Source organism: Carcharodon carcharias, chromosome 14 (assembly GCF_017639515.1).
Source record: "Carcharodon carcharias isolate sCarCar2 chromosome 14, sCarCar2.pri, whole genome shotgun sequence".
NCBI lineage: Eukaryota > Metazoa > Chordata > Chondrichthyes > Lamniformes > Lamnidae > Carcharodon > Carcharodon carcharias.
This window is the reverse complement of record NC_054480.1, coordinates 102,253,202-102,270,470: the sequence shown is the minus strand read 5'-3', so window position 1 is coordinate 102,270,470 and position 17,269 is coordinate 102,253,202. Positions and strand designations below refer to the sequence as shown.

The 17,269-nt window shown below is 44.7% G+C and overlaps 1 protein-coding gene across 1 annotated transcript in view; it reads right to left on the bottom strand.

Annotated features, from left to right (window-relative positions):
• Positions 1-12,745, bottom strand: part of LOC121287565 (cathepsin L2-like) — a 121,328-nt gene extending 108,583 nt beyond the window's left edge. Inside the window, 3 exon segments of the mRNA XM_041205495.1 lie at positions 7,752-7,871; positions 8,769-8,910; positions 12,621-12,745. Coding sequence (XP_041061429.1) covers positions 7,752-7,871; positions 8,769-8,910; positions 12,621-12,745 — 387 coding nt within the window.
• Positions 12,746-17,269: the final 4,524 nt, after the last annotated feature.

The window sequence follows — 17,269 nt, the reverse complement described above, 5'->3', positions numbered from 1 at the left end:
ACCATTTAAGGAAGAGAGAGACAAATTGCCAAGATTTGGTTCCACCAGTGACCATGACCGGGCTGTGTTTCCTGATGAAGATGCTCAACCCAGGACAGACATGTCTGATGTTCCTGTAAGAGTTGAGGATACAGAACCACAAGTGGCCACTGAAGCACCTGATGTTCAGGCAACTCCGGAAAAGGAGGTTCCTGTCAGAGAATCTGAAATTGTGGAGCTGCGACGTTCCACACGTACCAGGGAACCACCTGAACTTGTAAATTCCTTACCCAGTGTAAATATTATGTTGTCTCGAAAAATACGTACTTGTAAATATAATATGTATAGCTGAGTTAAGGGGGGGGGGGTGCGGTGGAAAGTAGTTATAGGTTTTTACTTAGTGTGTAATGTGCCTTTAAGAATAATGCTTGCTTGGGAAGATTACATGATTTGCAGTAACTAATAGGAGAGTAGCGGGGGCTACTTCCGCAGTCAGTGTAGAGATAGAGTTAGAGTTGAAAGCACATGTGTAGTTGATGCTGAGTACATTGTAAATAAACTTAATGTTTCCACTTAAGAAGTGTCTACAATTCAAATCTATTACTAATAGGCAACTTGGCAACCCTACAACAACACCCAACCTCTCTAGCCGGCTCAGCTCAGCGTTAACCTTCTCTCTCAGGATGTATGGCACTGGTCTTGCTTTCATGAATTGTGGGGTTGCTTCTGGATCCACATAAATCTTGGCCTGCAGGCCTTGGATTTTTCCCAGTTCATCCTTAAAGCAGCTCTGGTAGCCCACTTGCTCTCAACTGGAAGATTTTGGCCCAGTTTAACTTAATCTCCTTTAACCAAACTCACTCAAGAGACCATCACAGATAGTTGTGCCGATTGGTTTCTATAATGGACATTTGCTCTGCTGATATCTTTCATTTGGATTTCTTCGCCTGTGTATGCTTTCAACTTGGCAGATGTTTGTTCCAAACTTAATTGATGTTCACCATTATTTAAGTATCTGAAAGTTTGTTCTCCAATTACAGTAGTGGAAGCTCCCGTGTCTACTTCCATCTTTACTGGTTTACCATTCACTTGTACTGTGAAATACAAATATTGGCTCTGTCTTCCCAACTTTCTTGTTAAACAATGAATAAATATCAGATTTGTTGTTTCAGGCTCTTCTGCACTGCAGATTTCATTGGGCTTCTTCTGTTGTTTGCAAACCTGTTAAAATCTCTCTTTGCACTGTCTCATTATATGTCCACTTCTGTGGCAAAAGTAACATTCTATTTTTTTAAACTGCCAATCACTAAAAGACTGATTGTTTCCACATCGATTAAGGTTGTTCTTTGACTTAGCTGCTAAATTATTTCTTCTTATTTTTCGGTTAGCAGGGGCTGTTTCCCGCTTCGCGGCGGAGTTTTGCATTTTCGAGCCACTTTCTGCTGACTGTTCCTGCCTGATTTTGAGGACGGCACCATTTTACGCCCCTTGTATTGCTAGTGAATCTCTTACGGCACTTTCCATGGCCAGTGCTGTTTCTTAAAATCTGGATTCACTTCAGCCAGCAATCTTCTCTGAATAGTGTCTTCTTTCACACCACACACTAAACGATCTCTGAGCATGTCATTAAGAGTCTCACCAAACTCGCAATGTTCTGTTAGTTGCTTCATATGCGCCACATAGCTAGCAATTGTCTCACCTGGGGCTCTCTTTCGCGAACTGAACCAGAACCTTTGCATTGTGACTGAGGGCTTGGGTTGAAAATGTCCCTTCAGGATGTCTACCAATTCCCCAAAATTCTTCAAATATGGGGCACTGGGTGCTGCCAAACATCGAATCAAACTGTAGGTTTTGCTCCCACAAGTAATCAAGAGGATCACTCGCCTCTTCTCTTCCCCCGTGATTTTGTTTGCTTGAAAGAAGAGCATTAAAAGAAAGAAAGTTCTTGAAAGAAGTCCTATATACTGAGACTAATCATCTGTGGCTGGCTCAAAGGGATCATTTCTACCAAATTGTGGCATTTTGTGAGTATGTCTTCTGTTATTTTAAATGGACATTTCTACTCACAATTTTTAGGGATGGGCAATAAATGCTGGCCCAGCCAGAAAAGCCCACATCCCATGAATGAATTTTTAAAAATTGCTGGGCGAGGTACAGTACCGATTCTGATTTATCTTGATTTATCCTGATTTATCCTCATCACCAGTTTGTTGTAGTGTGGCATTGTCGCCTATTTGTAATCGAGTTGATCTGCAGCCAACTTTCTAAGGTTATTTACTAGGTTTATTTACAATACAGCCAGCAGCAACTACATGTGTGCTTTCAACTCCATCTCTATTTCTACACTGACTCTGGAGGTAGCCTGTGCTGCCAACACATTGGTTTACACAGATCATGTGATCTTACATCACAGAGTTATTCTTAAAGGTACAGTCCAACATTTTTCAAAATCATAATAACTACATTTGCGCACCAACTCTGAGTCTTCCCACCAAGCATTAATAACTGTGTGTAGGCCACACCCCAAATTTAAACTGTTTTTTATTTTAAAATGTAGCTTATATTTGAGTAATTTACCAGCCAGATGGAGCATATGGGAAAACCAAATGGGCTAAAATAATCTCTTCTAGTCTTACTTTTTCAGTCCTGTACATCATTACGTTGCCATGGTAATTGTTCTACTGGGTGATGTTGTACATTCGATAAATCGAGCACAGATCATGTCAAATGATGCGTTGATTCTGCTAAGTGACTCATCAACATTCTGGGTCACAGAATGATGAGCAGTAACATGTATGAACTTAAACGCTCTTAGCTCCTCATTCAGATTGCATGATAGCAGGAGGTGTTGAGTGGAGATTCGAGAGATCTTTACAAGAAAAGGGGAGGAATGAGATGGAGAGCTTGTCCCTCCCTGAAAGGTGATATCGTCTCACTCTCCCTCATTCTGTTTATACGGTGACATCGCTGGAAACCTGGGAGCAGATTCTCAGGGAAAAATTAATCCAAAATAGGATGTCAGCTTCCATTCTATTTGGACTGGGCTCCACTATCTAATACCCTGAATGCTGTAAACACATTATACTCGGTGAATTTTAAAACATGTTTAAAAGAGATTTACCCGTCCAGTATATGGATAAGTTCTTTCAGATCCGATGTCTTTATTTTTGACTACATATCGAAAACCATTTGACATCCATCCACCATGACATCCAAAGTTGCCATTTCCCCAGTCACAATCAACCAGGTTCTGTTCACTCAGAGAAACCAGTCTTCCATATTTCTGAGCCCATTGTCCTTCAATGGCACCAATAACACTGAAAGCCCAGGAAGAACCACATCATCCCTGGTAATTACAAAAATACAATTACATTAAAAACAATCTGGTATAAAAATAAAATCTTCTTTCCATCTCTTTTCAGATGGAATACAGATTTAACTCATCTTCTTCATGGGGTTTCTAGAAATTTCATTGGGCGGGATCTTGTGAAGCTCCCAAGAGTGGGAAGTGAGGTGGGCGGGGCTCTTAATGGAGTGGGAAGCAAAGAGCCAGCTTCCCGAAAGCGGAATGAAAGTACAGTATTAAATTAGCGGCAGATGGAGGGCGATCAAGCTTCCAGATGGCAAGCATCAGGGAATCTCTTTTTAATACATTAACATGTCAAGCACGATCATAAAAACACAACTTCACCAGAATTAAGTTTACCTTTTGAATTAAGTAATCAGCAACAAGAATCATGTGCCTTCAGATTCATGACTTCTTAAAGGTGCTGTGCAGCAAGCGAAGTAGTCTTCGTGTTGGATTTGGAATGAGTAGGAGCTGCTTTTTCTTGCCTGGGGAACTTTGTTGAAGCAGGGGAGGGGAAAGATTGATGAATTAGATCAGGTGGTGGCTGTGAAAGGGGAAAAGGGTATGGCTGCCTGAGGGAAGGTGGTATCAGCCCTACGAAGTCTAGTGGGGGACAGAGGGAGGAAGCTCGACGATGCTGGGAAGGTCAATGTTTAAAGCTGGTAGGTCAAGCATGATTATGGAGACATCTAAGGTTGTACAGGGAAGGTCAAAGTTGAAATCCTGAGAGTCGAATGTAACAGGGGGAAGGTCAAGAATGATAGAAGGAGGTCAAAAATGATCAAGACAGGAGGCAGCGCCTTAAAGACTGTGCTGACCAGATCTTTGCTTGCCTTTTGTTTGCAGTTTTTGTTGAGGTATGTGCCGGCGTACACTGTAATGTAAAGGTGCTCAGCAATGTAATCCTGCCACTAAAAAAGGGTACATCTATCATTGGCAGTCATGCTTGATGGAAGACCATTTAGTGATAGGAGTCAACACCCAGGAGCTACAATAACATCAAAATGTTTTCTTAAGATCCTAATAATTGTCCTCATAATTCTAATTGGTACAATATGTTGGTTGCAATGATTAATTAAGAGCCTGTCACAGAAAAGCCAGAAATTGGATATAGCTGCTTTGATTGAAGGAAGATGGGGCAGGAATTAGCTCCTCGAACAAACATAACTGCTGTTTAGATTGGGTGGTATTTAACATATAAACCAGTTACGCTGTTGGCTTTTATGCTAGGTACCTGAATAATTAAACAGCACATAAATAGCTTGAAATCGTTAACTATCTAAAGATCATGGAACTTACCCAGTAAAGACATGCACAGGTTAAGTGAGGTAAGCTAGAGAGATTGAAGCTTTCCAGCATCTTTCAGAATGATAAGGGTGATGTTGAGAATGTGTGGAGAGCATGCACACCTTGGGCATGTCAAATTACAAGGAGGTTGTGTAAACACAGCGCCTGAACAGCCCTGATAAGGGGTCGCATCTTGTGCAAAATGCGTCCAATTGAGGGAGAGCTTGTCTGAGTAGAGGGGAAGAAGGAATCCTAGTTTTATACATCAATTTTGAGAAGCGCAGAACACAAAAGAGAGAGAGAGAGAGAAAGAGATGAACAAGCAGCTGTTGAGACAGACACAACCTATGCAGCAGTGACAGCATGCATCAGGAATTGATCAATTATCCCAAGACGTAAGTGTTCACCATTCACAGGATTTAACTTGTTTTACTTGATCAAGGGCACATGGACACACAGGAGTGATGTCACCCAGAGCAGTGTCCTGGCTTCTGGTTTCATCTGAGATGAGCATTCCCCGGTTGATAGTGTTCAAAGATAGAAATCAGGATAAGCATGACACATTCCACAGGAAGAGGTCATTATTCTGTAAAGAGACTGGGTTTTTCTTTCTGTCATTGCAAGCTTGGTGTCCTACTGAAGACGGTGATGAGGAGGAATTTCTTCTCTCCGAGGATCATCAACGTTTGGCATTCTCTTCCCCAGAGAGCAGTGGAGGCTGCTCATTGAATATATTCAAGACTGAGTGAGACAGATTTTTGCTCTACAAGGAAGTCAAGGGTTATGGGGAACAGACAGGAATGTGAAGTGAAGGCCATAATCAGACCAGTCATGAACTTATTGAAAGGTGGAGCAGGTCTACTCCTGCTCCTATTTCATATGTTATCATTCATGTTCAAAATGTTATGGGGATTGCAATCACATTCATCTGTGTAGTATGCACAAGCATGAATATGCAAATGTGCTACTGAACCATGAGCTAAAGGGTGGCTGGAAGTGTAATCCTACAGGAATACATAATGAGATGTGCAAGAAAATCATTTTACAGGCTTCCAACTGAATATTGTTAACCTATTCTTGAAGATTGTTTAAATCTTGTCTGAATTGTTGTGTCCAAGATGAATGACAATTAATGAGAAACTGTCTCCCCTCCTTACCAGCATGTTCTACCTTCTTGTGGATTATGCAGAAGTAAGCATTGCCTGGATAGAGCAAATGATTGATAAAGACTCCAGTTCCAACAGAACTAAAGTGCGATTGTGGATTTATAAGCTGGGGTGTAAAGGAAGGATATAGGTTAGCATGTTCTTGAAATGAGACCTGACACGATATCACAAGGAACTTTGAGAGGGCATCTGGGAAACTCGACGGTGTTGAGTTTCGCCAGTTTGGATCTGAATATCTTCCTTAGTCTGTTATAATTGTACTTGTATCCTTGAATTTTACAATATATTCTAACATTTTAATACAGCTTTTATGCTTTGAATAAAACATTTTACATACTCTTTGCAGAAAAGAATAAATATTAACAAAGATTACTCACCAAGACTCCATGTCTGATCATAACCAATGCAGGTAAAAAAGCTGCAACGAGCACACAGGAGAAGCATTTTCAGGCAAAAAAGGATCAAAAAGTGAAGCTGCACCTTCCTTACTGGTTCCTACAAGCCCCTCATAACTTCAACATTTTTCAGAACCTCACACTTAATAATCACGAGAAGGATTTCTTCTTTAGTTTACCTGGTTCTTCACTTGAGTAACCGTACCTTTACGACGCCAGTCGACAATTAGTTCACTCAGATAATCATCATTTTTTTTGCCTTCAGCAAATATATCTCTTTCAACAAATTCTTGTTCAGTCGAGTTATCATTCATGAGTTCAGTGGACTCTTTGGTGGTCTAGAAAGTCAAATACATGGACATTTGTTAATGAAGTGATTGCTTTTTAATGGAGAACGTGCAGGAGGTGGGTAGATAACCTCACAGGGCTACATTCTCATCCATTCACTGAGTTCAGCAAAAAGAGAGATCAAAGTATCAAGCAGTGCTGACACTTCATACTCATGTCTAATATTTGACTAAGATAAAGAACTGCAGGAAAATCCATTTCTTCACACTCCAACATAAAGGTGGGTGGAAAGCCTGAAGGTGACACAGTATCTCTCTGGTCTATGGCACAACAAACAAAATGGCAGCCATGATTATACATGTGCCTCAGTTTGGGTGAAATGATTTGATAACCTTCTGGTAATTGAAATCTTACAAAGCACTTTCACCAGTGAGGAGAGTGGGTAAAAGTCCCCAGGATGGCTGAGTTTATTGGTACTTAACTGAACCATCCCGATCAGGAGGCTCTCAGATTCCATCACCAGCCTGGCCTTAATTCCCTGATCTCAGCTGAGGCTGCAATTGGTCTAGAATTGGCCTCAGGGCCCTTGGAATTAGAGGAGAAAGTCAGGCAGATTTCCCATTCTGATCACACTGGAAAGTAGCTGTTACACAAAGACCAGGTTTGGTTTTGATGCTGCCCATGGTTGAATACCCTGTCCGCATGAACTTTGGAGGTCCACACATCAAACCTGAGAAAATAGAGGTTGTTCATGGACCTGTATCCAATGAGCTATTGTATTTTTCGGGGGTGGGGAAGGTGCCATTTTGAACTGGGATTGAACATTTCATATTTAGATTTTAATATTTCACATTCAGAATCCATTTTGTTTCTCATCAATTTTCCAATGATTTGAATGACAAGATATGACATTGGAGTCTAAATTGCCCAGTGTTGATCCCAGTGTTGGGTTTTAGTCCATCACTGTGGGGAGGTTAGGGACAGGGAGTGGTTAATGCAGCTAGTGTGTTGAGCACTGTCGACACTATCCCATCATTTTGAAATTGTCACCTGGATTAGTGCAGGTGAACCCATGGTCCTGGCTGATTGTCAAGAGCAAAAAGAATGGAACAAGGTGTAAGATGCAAAGGAGAATCTATTTGAACAGAAACATACACTGATAAAGGAGGTTAGAGACTTTGTTATAATGAGCTGCTGTGATATCACTAACCATATCACACCTCATTCAGTAATAGCACCACAATAACTAGAGTCTAAAAGATCCCGGACTACACATCTTGTACACACCAGATCTCCAAACTGGTTCATTCCCACAGTAAATGTGTGTTTGCCCATGGAGTACTCCAGGTTGTGCTGTTTGATGTATCTCATATTTTCCTCCCATACCATTCTGTAGGTCTCTTCTTCCTGAATAAGGACATTACAACAGTCAGGCTTTAGTATAGAATAGATTGAAAAATCCCTGTGCAACAGCTGAAATAACAGTTTGAAGTTGGGGTTCTCTCCTCCCATCCATATCGGAGAAGTTACTGATTTCCCTTCCCATTCACACACAAAGATAAATCAGATTGTACCCCTGCTCAGAGATGGACATGGAAAGTATAGTCGGAATAAACAGTTGAACAAGATGAATATCTTTATCCCTGGAAAAAATATTTTGGAGTGAGCAACAGAAAATTCAATAATAGAAGAACAATATAGCTCACACATTTCACAGGTTAGATTTTGTCAAACCAGCTTATATGTCACCCTTCTCCTTAGATTCACTCAGTTCTGTTGAAGGGTCATGAGGACTCGAAACGTCAACTCTTTTCTTCTCCGCTGATGCTGCCAGACCTGCTGAGTTTTTCCAGGTAATTCTGTTTTTGTTTTAGATTTTGTCTCCTCTATTCCATTAATTTTGGAGTTGTGTTCTGATTGGTGTGCATGATGACAATGTCAATTTATATAAAAAGAATGGTTCTGAAGCTTCTCAAGGTGTATCTATGGTTTCTCTGGTAACTTCAACAGGAATCTAGTGAAACCGCAGTAAGTTGCGTCACACCAAGTCTCTGCTGTTTCACTGTGAGTTCAGTCAGTCCTCTACTGGATTCAGAGACTGGGAGACTCCCATAGAATTTCAGGGACAATATATTCAAAATTTCACTTCACATATCCATTCCACCCAACAGGGAACTTATCTCTCCCATCTTAACTCTAAGTAAGAATTCTCGATAATTTAGCGAGTGTATGGAATCCCTTCCTTGTTCAGAATGAGCTGAATGTTTGGAATAGGTTCTGTACTAGAATAAATTCCCCTTTTACCTCAGTGTAGTGCTTCTTATGTTGTGATTTCCAGTTCTTCCAGTCTTCATCCAGTCTTGAATCAAATGTGTTGCCTGAGGCTACAACCAGAGTAGACACCAACACACTGACCAGAAACAGAGCGAGCTTCATGATGGATAATCTAATGCAGTAAAACCATTGGCATTAGGCATGGAGTGCACAATATTCATAGATTATTGTGAAAATAGCTGTTTGGTAAAGTTATTCTGCAATGAGGGCAATATACACAAATAATATCTTTTTCACTCATCGTTCAATTGCTTTCACCATTGTACAATTTAGCTTCATTGAACAGAAAAAAATATTTCATGGTCATGGCCTGTAGATTGGAATCTTCCTGCAAATAAGTTTATTTAATTTTCTTCAAAATTTAAGACTGATTATCAAAAATGACAGGTTATAAAGAAAACCTGTGAACTCAATTTAAGCTTTTATACAGATATGCTGAATGATCAATGGCAGCATTCCAGCCTCAGAGTCAGTTCAGTTCATAACTCCCAGAGCAGTGCCTTGGTGATGTTGTTGGGTTTGCATTTCAGAATCAACCAGCAAATGTTTGTTCAAACTGTGATGTTTGTTTCTGCAAATAAATAAAAGCTCCTGTAACTACTGTGCTGCCACCTCTGCTGGATCTGTCCTGCCGGTTGACAGGTCATACCCAGGGATGGTGATTGTAGTGTCTGGGATACTGTCTGTAAGGTATGATTCGGTGAGTATGATTGTCAAGCTAAAAGCAAAATTCTGCAGATGCTGGAAATCTGAAACAAAAACAAAAATTGCTGGAAAAACTCAGTGGGTCTGACAGCATCTGCAGCGAGAAAGACAGAGTTAACATTTCGAGTCTGTATGGCTCTTCTTCAGAACTAAAGAGAAGTAAAAATGTGGTGAAATATAGAGATAAAAACAAAAAAACTGTAGATGCTGGAAATCCAAAACAAAAACAGAATTACCTGGAAAAACTCAGCAGGTCTGGCAGCATCGGCGGAGAAGAAAAGAGTTGACGTTTCGAGTCCTCATGGCCCTTCAACAGAACTGTACTGCTGAAGGTCATGAGGACTCGAAACGTCAACTCTTTTCTTCTCCGCCGATGCTGCCAGACCTGCTGAGTTTTTCCAGGTAATTCTGTTTTTGTGTTGTTGATGTGGTGAAATATATACTGTTTAAAGGGGGTGGGACAGGTGAAGCTGGATAGAAAACCAATGATAGGTGGAGGCAAAGGTGAGATTGCAAAAGATGTCATAAACAAAAGGTCGAAGGGATGTCGATAGTGCTGATACTGGCTAAAGGAGGTGTTAATGGTGTCATTAAGGGCAGAATTTTCATGTTGGTGTGCAGGGACGGGCCCCGCATGTCCGCTCGTAAAATCACACATGGTGATGTTGGTTGAGCGTCCCAACGTCACCGTGCGCCATCACAATATTTCATTGCGCAGGCGCATGATGATACCCGTTGTGTGCCCGCCATTAAGTAACGGGTTATTTAAGGCCCTTGACTCATCAATCAACACCGATTTTTCGGCACCTGTGCAATCTTCGGGTTGGCGCATGGGTGCAATGGGAAGGCGGGTAGGACACATTTGAATAAACCTCATCCACAGGCAGTATAAGAGGGCTCAGTGGGGTCGTGAGTGCTCTCTTAAGTGTTTATTTTTGAACGTTATTGAAAGTTGCCTTTTGATCTGCAATACTTCAAAATGTATCCCAGCTGCTTTGTCTGGACTCTTAACCTTCAGGTCAGCACTCTGCAGTAAGGAGTCTTTTTTGGGCCTGCAGGTTTCAGGGAGCCTTCCCATAGCCTGGGAATGGGAGCTGAACTCTTCACTGGAGGCACCTCCTCTGAGGAGGAAGGGAGGGCTGGAAGCGGGGGTGGGGGGGGAGGCCAGGAGTGCACATTTGGCCTCCAGGGGAGCCACCTTTGGGAGGCCAGGCGCTGCCTCTGCGATGCTTGCATGGGTGGGCAGGCTAGGAGCCCAAGGGGTGCAGGGCCAAGTGGTTGTCCAAGATGGAAGGGGCCACAGAAGATGCCACTATCCTGCTGCCAGGGTATACAGGCAGTGAAGCAGCTACCTCAATATGTCTGAGGTGCACTGCTGAAGGAGGCTCAGTCTCTCAAGGGACACAGTCAACTATACCTGTCAGATGATTGGGCCTGAGATCTCTCCTAACTGTGTGGGTGGACACCCCATGCCAGTGGCTCTAAAGGCCACAGCTGCCCTCAACTTCTATGCTTCTGGATCCGTTCAGGGCGCAGTTGGTGATCTTTGCAGTGTCTCCCAATCAGCTGTCCATACTTGTGTCAAGCAGGTCACAGGCGCTCTGTTCAGGCATGCATTGACCTTCATCCACTTCCGCTGTGACTAGGCAAGCCAGACAGAGCGAGCCAGAGGCTTCAGGGCCATTGCTGGCTTCCCCCAAGTCCAGGGTGCAATAGACTGTACACATGTGGCTATCAAGGTGTCAGCAGGTGAGCCCAGTGCCTTCATCAATAGGAAGGGCTTCCACTCCATGAACGTGCAGATAGTGTGTGACCACAGGATGCTGATTCTACAAGTCTGTGCAAGGTACTCCAGCAGATCCCATGACACCTACATCCTCAGACACTCCCAGGTTCCAGGGCTCTTCAGTGCTTCAGCCCGGCTGAATGGATGGTTGCTGGGTGACAAGGGCTATCCCCTCAGAAGGTGGTTCATGATGCCTCTCCGCCATCCAAGAACAGAAGCTGAGCAGTGGTGCAATGGGAACCACGGCTCCACAAGGCTGTGGTGGAGAGAACATCGGTCTTCTCAAGATGCACTTCCGATGCCTGGAACGCTCAGGGGGCGCACTGCAGTACCCCCCAGATTGTGCCTCAGTGATGGTGGTTGCATTTTGCGGCTCTCCACAATCTTACACTGGAAAGGGGGGACGCTGTGGACAATGAAGACATTGACGCAGTGGCTGCGGCTACACATGATGAGTCCAGCAGTGAGTCTGAGGATGAGCATGCACAGGGAAATGCTGAGGGGGTAGACACTGTCTCGGGCATACTCCAGGGAGGCAGGAACATCTGGGGGGCTTTAATCCAATGAACCTTCAGCTAGCACACCACATATGGACCTCCAGGACAAGCCTAGACTGCAGGCTTCATACTTGATACCTAAGTGCCAAATCTTCCAGGTTAGGAACAGTAACTAAGAGCCTTGTTAATAAAGCTGAATGTCCCACAAAGCACTCCTAACATTTTAGGAAACCACACACATGCAGAAGAAAAGAGGCACCCTCAGCCATGGTCACATGTCTGAATTTCATATCGCAGGCAAAGAAACTTAATGAAACACAATGACAAAGCTGTTCCAACTTAAAGCAAATCATAATCATAATCGCCTTGGGCCAACAAAAAAACACCAGTGAGAAACCTGTGGTGTGGCTAAGGTGCCTTATGCTTTCTTTTACAGGTGCTGCCCCATTGCTCGGAGTGGCATCTGAGCCAGCCTGCTGACTCTGCTTTCCTGTTGGCCTCGATGACCTTGGCTGTCGCCCTCTGGCCCGTGGAGCCTGTGCTGGCCCCGCCTGGGAGGGAGCAGCCAGTTCCACAGTTGGCATCTCCCCTGTCATCATAGTCTGATCGGATACTACAGTCACTGGGAGAGGGATGGAGGATCTGCCGCCCTCATCCGGAGCGCCCTGAAAGGAGCCCACAGAGACGACAGGCAGCTGCTGCGCCAACGTGAGGTCGCTTTGGACCTCCCTGTTTACCGTGGATGGATGGGCACCAAGCTGGGAAACTTGGTGCCCAGACCAGCTCCCACACTGGCACTGACCAGCTGAGGTCAATGCCGATGTGAGGGCTTACTGCTCAGAGCGCACCCCCAGGGAGCCCTGATGGGTCTCCTGGAGTAGGGTCACCACAAGAGTCCCCATTCTCTCCATGGAGGACGCATGGTGCTGGGACATGTGATTCATTGCTTCAGCGATCATCCGCGTAGACTCCTCCACCACAGAGAGCAAGCCAAGCATAGCCTCATGCATCTCCCCAAGGTGATCTCGCACACCCAGCTGCACTCCAGTGGCACATCATCAGGCACCGACTGAGCATGTACCTGCTCCCCTGCAGTCCTCCGACTGCTGATGCCAGCTCCTCCAGCGACTGTGAAGTGCCCTCACTGCTGTGCTCCAGGACACTAGCCAATGTTCCAACTCCCACCGAGGTGCTGGTATCTGCGCTGATGCATCTGGCAGAGATGATGTGATGCTGGTGAGACTTCAGGCCCCTCAGGTGTGAGAGGGGGCCTCTGCTGCTCCTCCTCCCGGCCCTGCTCCACTGATGCTGAAAGGAAGAACAAGATACATCGGATTAGTTAACATGGAGACAACATGCATCCCTGTCCTCCGGATCATTATGCGCTCATCCTTCCATAAGCAATGGTCAGGCTTTGATGCAAAATTAAATCACTTAACATTCAGCACTGATATGGCTGTTGGGAGAACAATGCTGACCTCACTGTTGGGCATAGACACCTGGCCGTGGCACCCCAGCCTCAGCGACACCAGTGGACCTGGGCGCATGGTGCATTTCCAAATCCAGGGCCTCCTGTTCATATTGGCTGAGAATGGCTAACTGTGCCTGGCCCCCACCAGTCCTTGCACGCTCTGCCGCATTATGAGCATTCTTCTCCTGAAAATGGGAGCCGAGCATTTTGATTTATGCAAATTGCACAGGACTCTCTCCGCTCATGGCCCACCCCAACCAGAGCGGGAAATATGAGGGCTCCAGTGCCTCCTCACTCCGCTGCTGCTGAACACTCACACAAAGATGCTAGGCCTGCTCCCCACCCACACACCCACCCCCTTGGCCACATGCTGCCTACATCACATTAGGCACCACCCAATATATCTTTCCATAGAAAGGAGGCACAAGCACTTGGAGTGCAGAGGACAGCAGATCGATTGGTGCCATGCCACCTTGAAGCTCCCTTCCCAGCGTGTCATCACCCTGACTTGGACATTTCCTGCTGTTGCAGCACTGCGCCTAGGTGCAGCTCCTCCAGGTTGCCCCCAAAACAGTCATCTGGGCGTCAAGGTAACACATGCTCTGGGCGCAGAACCCATCTCTTCACCACCCTCTCAGGGTGACCTCGGCATGGGCAGTATCTGCTGGCCCACACATGTCATCAATGATTCAATGCAGTCACTACACTCAGAGTTGGAGAGGGGGGTGGGCAGCAGGGGGGAAAGCTGCCATACTGGGTTAAGTGGCCAATTCCAACATTGTCCTCACCCTTCCCTAGCGCAACAAGTTGTTGATGCGCTTGCGACACTGGATCCAGGTGCACCGCACCACGTTGCAGGAATTCACAACCGCCGCCACCTCCTCCCAGGCACGTTTCATCATGTGGGGGGGCCTCCTCCTCCCCTCCTGGGGCATCAGAACCTCCCGCCATGCTGCCACCTCCTCCAGAAGGCCATCAAAGCAGTCAGCGAACAAACAAGAGGCACTCGGGACCCTACCCTCCAGCCTGGCCTGCCCCGATGGCCTACCCTCCGGACTTGCATCACCTCAATTGCCCCTCTGCAGAGCCCTTCGTCCAGCCATTGCGAGCAGCCTTTTTAAGTCTGCCAGGCCTTCCTTTATACAGGCTGCAGGGGCCTCCATTGGACCTGACAGGCTGAGCACGTCTGCTGCCACTCACCCACTCCTGCTATACATGGGTGTGGTGAAGTATGCCAGGCAGACCTTAATTGGCCCCTCCTTGTAAAATGGTGGCGCAGACCCGATCACGAGCGGCAATCGGGTCTGCCAGCACCCGCGCCCGGTCACGCTCCGCTCCCCCCCGCCATCCAGAAAATTCTGCCCAAAGAGTGGAAAGCAGAATGAGCAAGTTGCAGATGGCCCTAGTGGGAGTGGAGTGGGGGGAGGGGACGTTGTGGGAGAAACGATCAAAGTAGGCTAAAAGTGGGGATAACACAATGAATAGAAATACATTTAAAAAATAATAATAATAGAAATAGGTGGGAAAAATCTATATCTATAAAAAAAATTTAAAAATTTGAAATAAAGGGATCAAAAAGGGGTGAGGTTAGAGGAGAGAGTTCATGATCTGAAGTTGTTGAACTCAATGTTAAGTCCGGAAGACTGTAAAGTGCCTAATCGGAAGATGAGGTGCTGTTCCTCCAGTTTGCGTTGAGCTTCACTGGAACATTGCAGCAGGCCAAGGACAGACATGTGGGCATGAGAGCAAGATGGGAAATTGAAATGGCAAGCGGCAGGGAGGTCTGGGTCATGCTTGCGGACAGACAGAAGGTGTTCCTTTTGTTTATGACACCTTTTGTAATCTCTCTTTTGCCTGCCCCTATCACTGGCTCTCTGTCCAGCTTCACCTGTCCCAGCCCTCCAAACAGTATATATTTCACCACATTTTTACTTCCCTTTTGTTCCGAAGAAAAGTCATACAGTCTCGAAACTCTGTCTTTCTCTTCACAGATGCTGTCAGACCTAATGATTGTCAAGCTATTGCTTGACTAGTCTGTGAAACACCTCCAAGCATTTCCAGTTCAGGGCTGGCAGGGCAGGGTGTCTGGTTATTATTTCCAGTGCCTAGATCAATGCCAGGTGGTCCATTCCTTTTCAACTTTGTAGTGGTTTGAGTGGGCATTTAAGAGTCAGCCACATTGCTTTGGTCCCGGAGACAGAGCAGGTTAGGACAACAGATTATCATTCCTAAAGGTATTAATGAACCAACCAGATGGGTTGTTAAGACAATTAACAACGATTTCTTAGTCACCCTTTGTTTGTAACTCCAGAATTTCATTCATTGAAATTAAATTCCACCACAAACCGATGTTCCCAGAGAATTAGCCTGGGTCTCAGGATTACTAGTCTAGGGATGTTACCATTAGCTATCATCTCCCTCATGCAGCAAATGCATCTATATGATTCACTTCAACCAATCACTGAGGTAGTGAGTTCCATACTCTCACCACCCTTTGTATAAAGAAGCTTTTTCTGAACTCCCTATTGGATGTCTTGGTGACATTCTTATATGGCGCCTGGTTTCACTCTTCCCACAAATGGAAATGTTCTCTCTGTATCTATACTATCAAAAACTTGCATAATTTTAAAGACGTCTATGAGCTCTTGCTACTTTTTGCAACAGTAAAGAGCCTGTTCATTCATTCTTGATGTGTACACACATACATTTCTGGTATCATCCCTGTAAATCTTCTCTGCATCCTGTCCAGCACCACTATATCCTTTTGAGAATTAATTAACTGAGATGCTCAAGTAGAAATGGCTCACGTTCTTATTTGGTCTTATCTTTACATACATACAAACATATGAACATACGAATTGGGAGCAGGAGTAGACCACTCGGCCCCTCGAGCCTGCTCCGCCATTCAATAAGATCATGGCTGATCTGAATGTAACCTCAACTTCACATTCCTACCTACCCCCGATAACCTTTCACTCCCTTGCGTACCAAGAATCTACCCAGCTCTACCCTAAAAATATTCAAAGGCTCTGTTTCCAGCACCGTGCCTGCTCCCGACTGGCCAGCCTGATGGCAGAAAATTCTCCCCCAAGTGCTAAAATTTTACCAACTCCCTTAACCTATCTAAATCCATTTGTAGACTCTATGTCCTCTTACATTCCTACCTTTGTGTCATCGGCAAATTTAGTTACCATACATTCAGTCTCTTCAGCCAAGTTATTGATATTGATTCTAAATAGCTGATGCCGCAGCCCTGACCCCTGTGTCACTTCACTAGTTACAGCTTGCCAACCCTAAAGTGACTGATTTATCCCTAATCTCTGCTTCCTGTTAGCTAACTAATCCCCGATCCACATAAATATGTTGCCCCCTACACCATAAGCTCTTATTTTGTGAAGTAACCTTTGATGTGGCACTTTATCGAATGCCTTTTGAAATCCATGTACACCATACCGACAGGTTCCATTTTATCCAGCTTTCTTGTTACTTTCTCAAAAAATTCTAATTAATTAGTCGGACATGATTTCCCTTTCACAAAACCATAGTGACTGTGCCTGATTGTATTTTGATATTCTAAAAGTCCTGCTATTATTTCCTTAATTATAGTTTCTAGCATTTTCCCCATGACGGATGTTAAGCTAACTGGCTTATAGTTTGCTGCTTCCTGTCTCTCTCCTTTCTTGAATAGAGGTGTTACATTCGTGAATTTCCAATTTACTGCGACATTTGTGTACAGGAGAACTTTTTAGGTCAATATATAGAGGGTCCAACAAGGGACGGTGCAGTGCTGAACCTAATTCTGGGGAATGAAGCCGGACAGGTGGCTGAGGTGGTGGTGAGGGAGCATTTTAGTGATAGCGACCACAACATGATACAGTTTAAGCTTGTTATGGACAAAGAAATAGACAAGTTGCAAAAAATGTTTTGGATTGGGGGAGAGCGGATTTTAGTAAAATAAGGCAGGATCTGGCCAAGTTAGACTGGGAACAGCTGCTTGTGGGGAAATCTACAG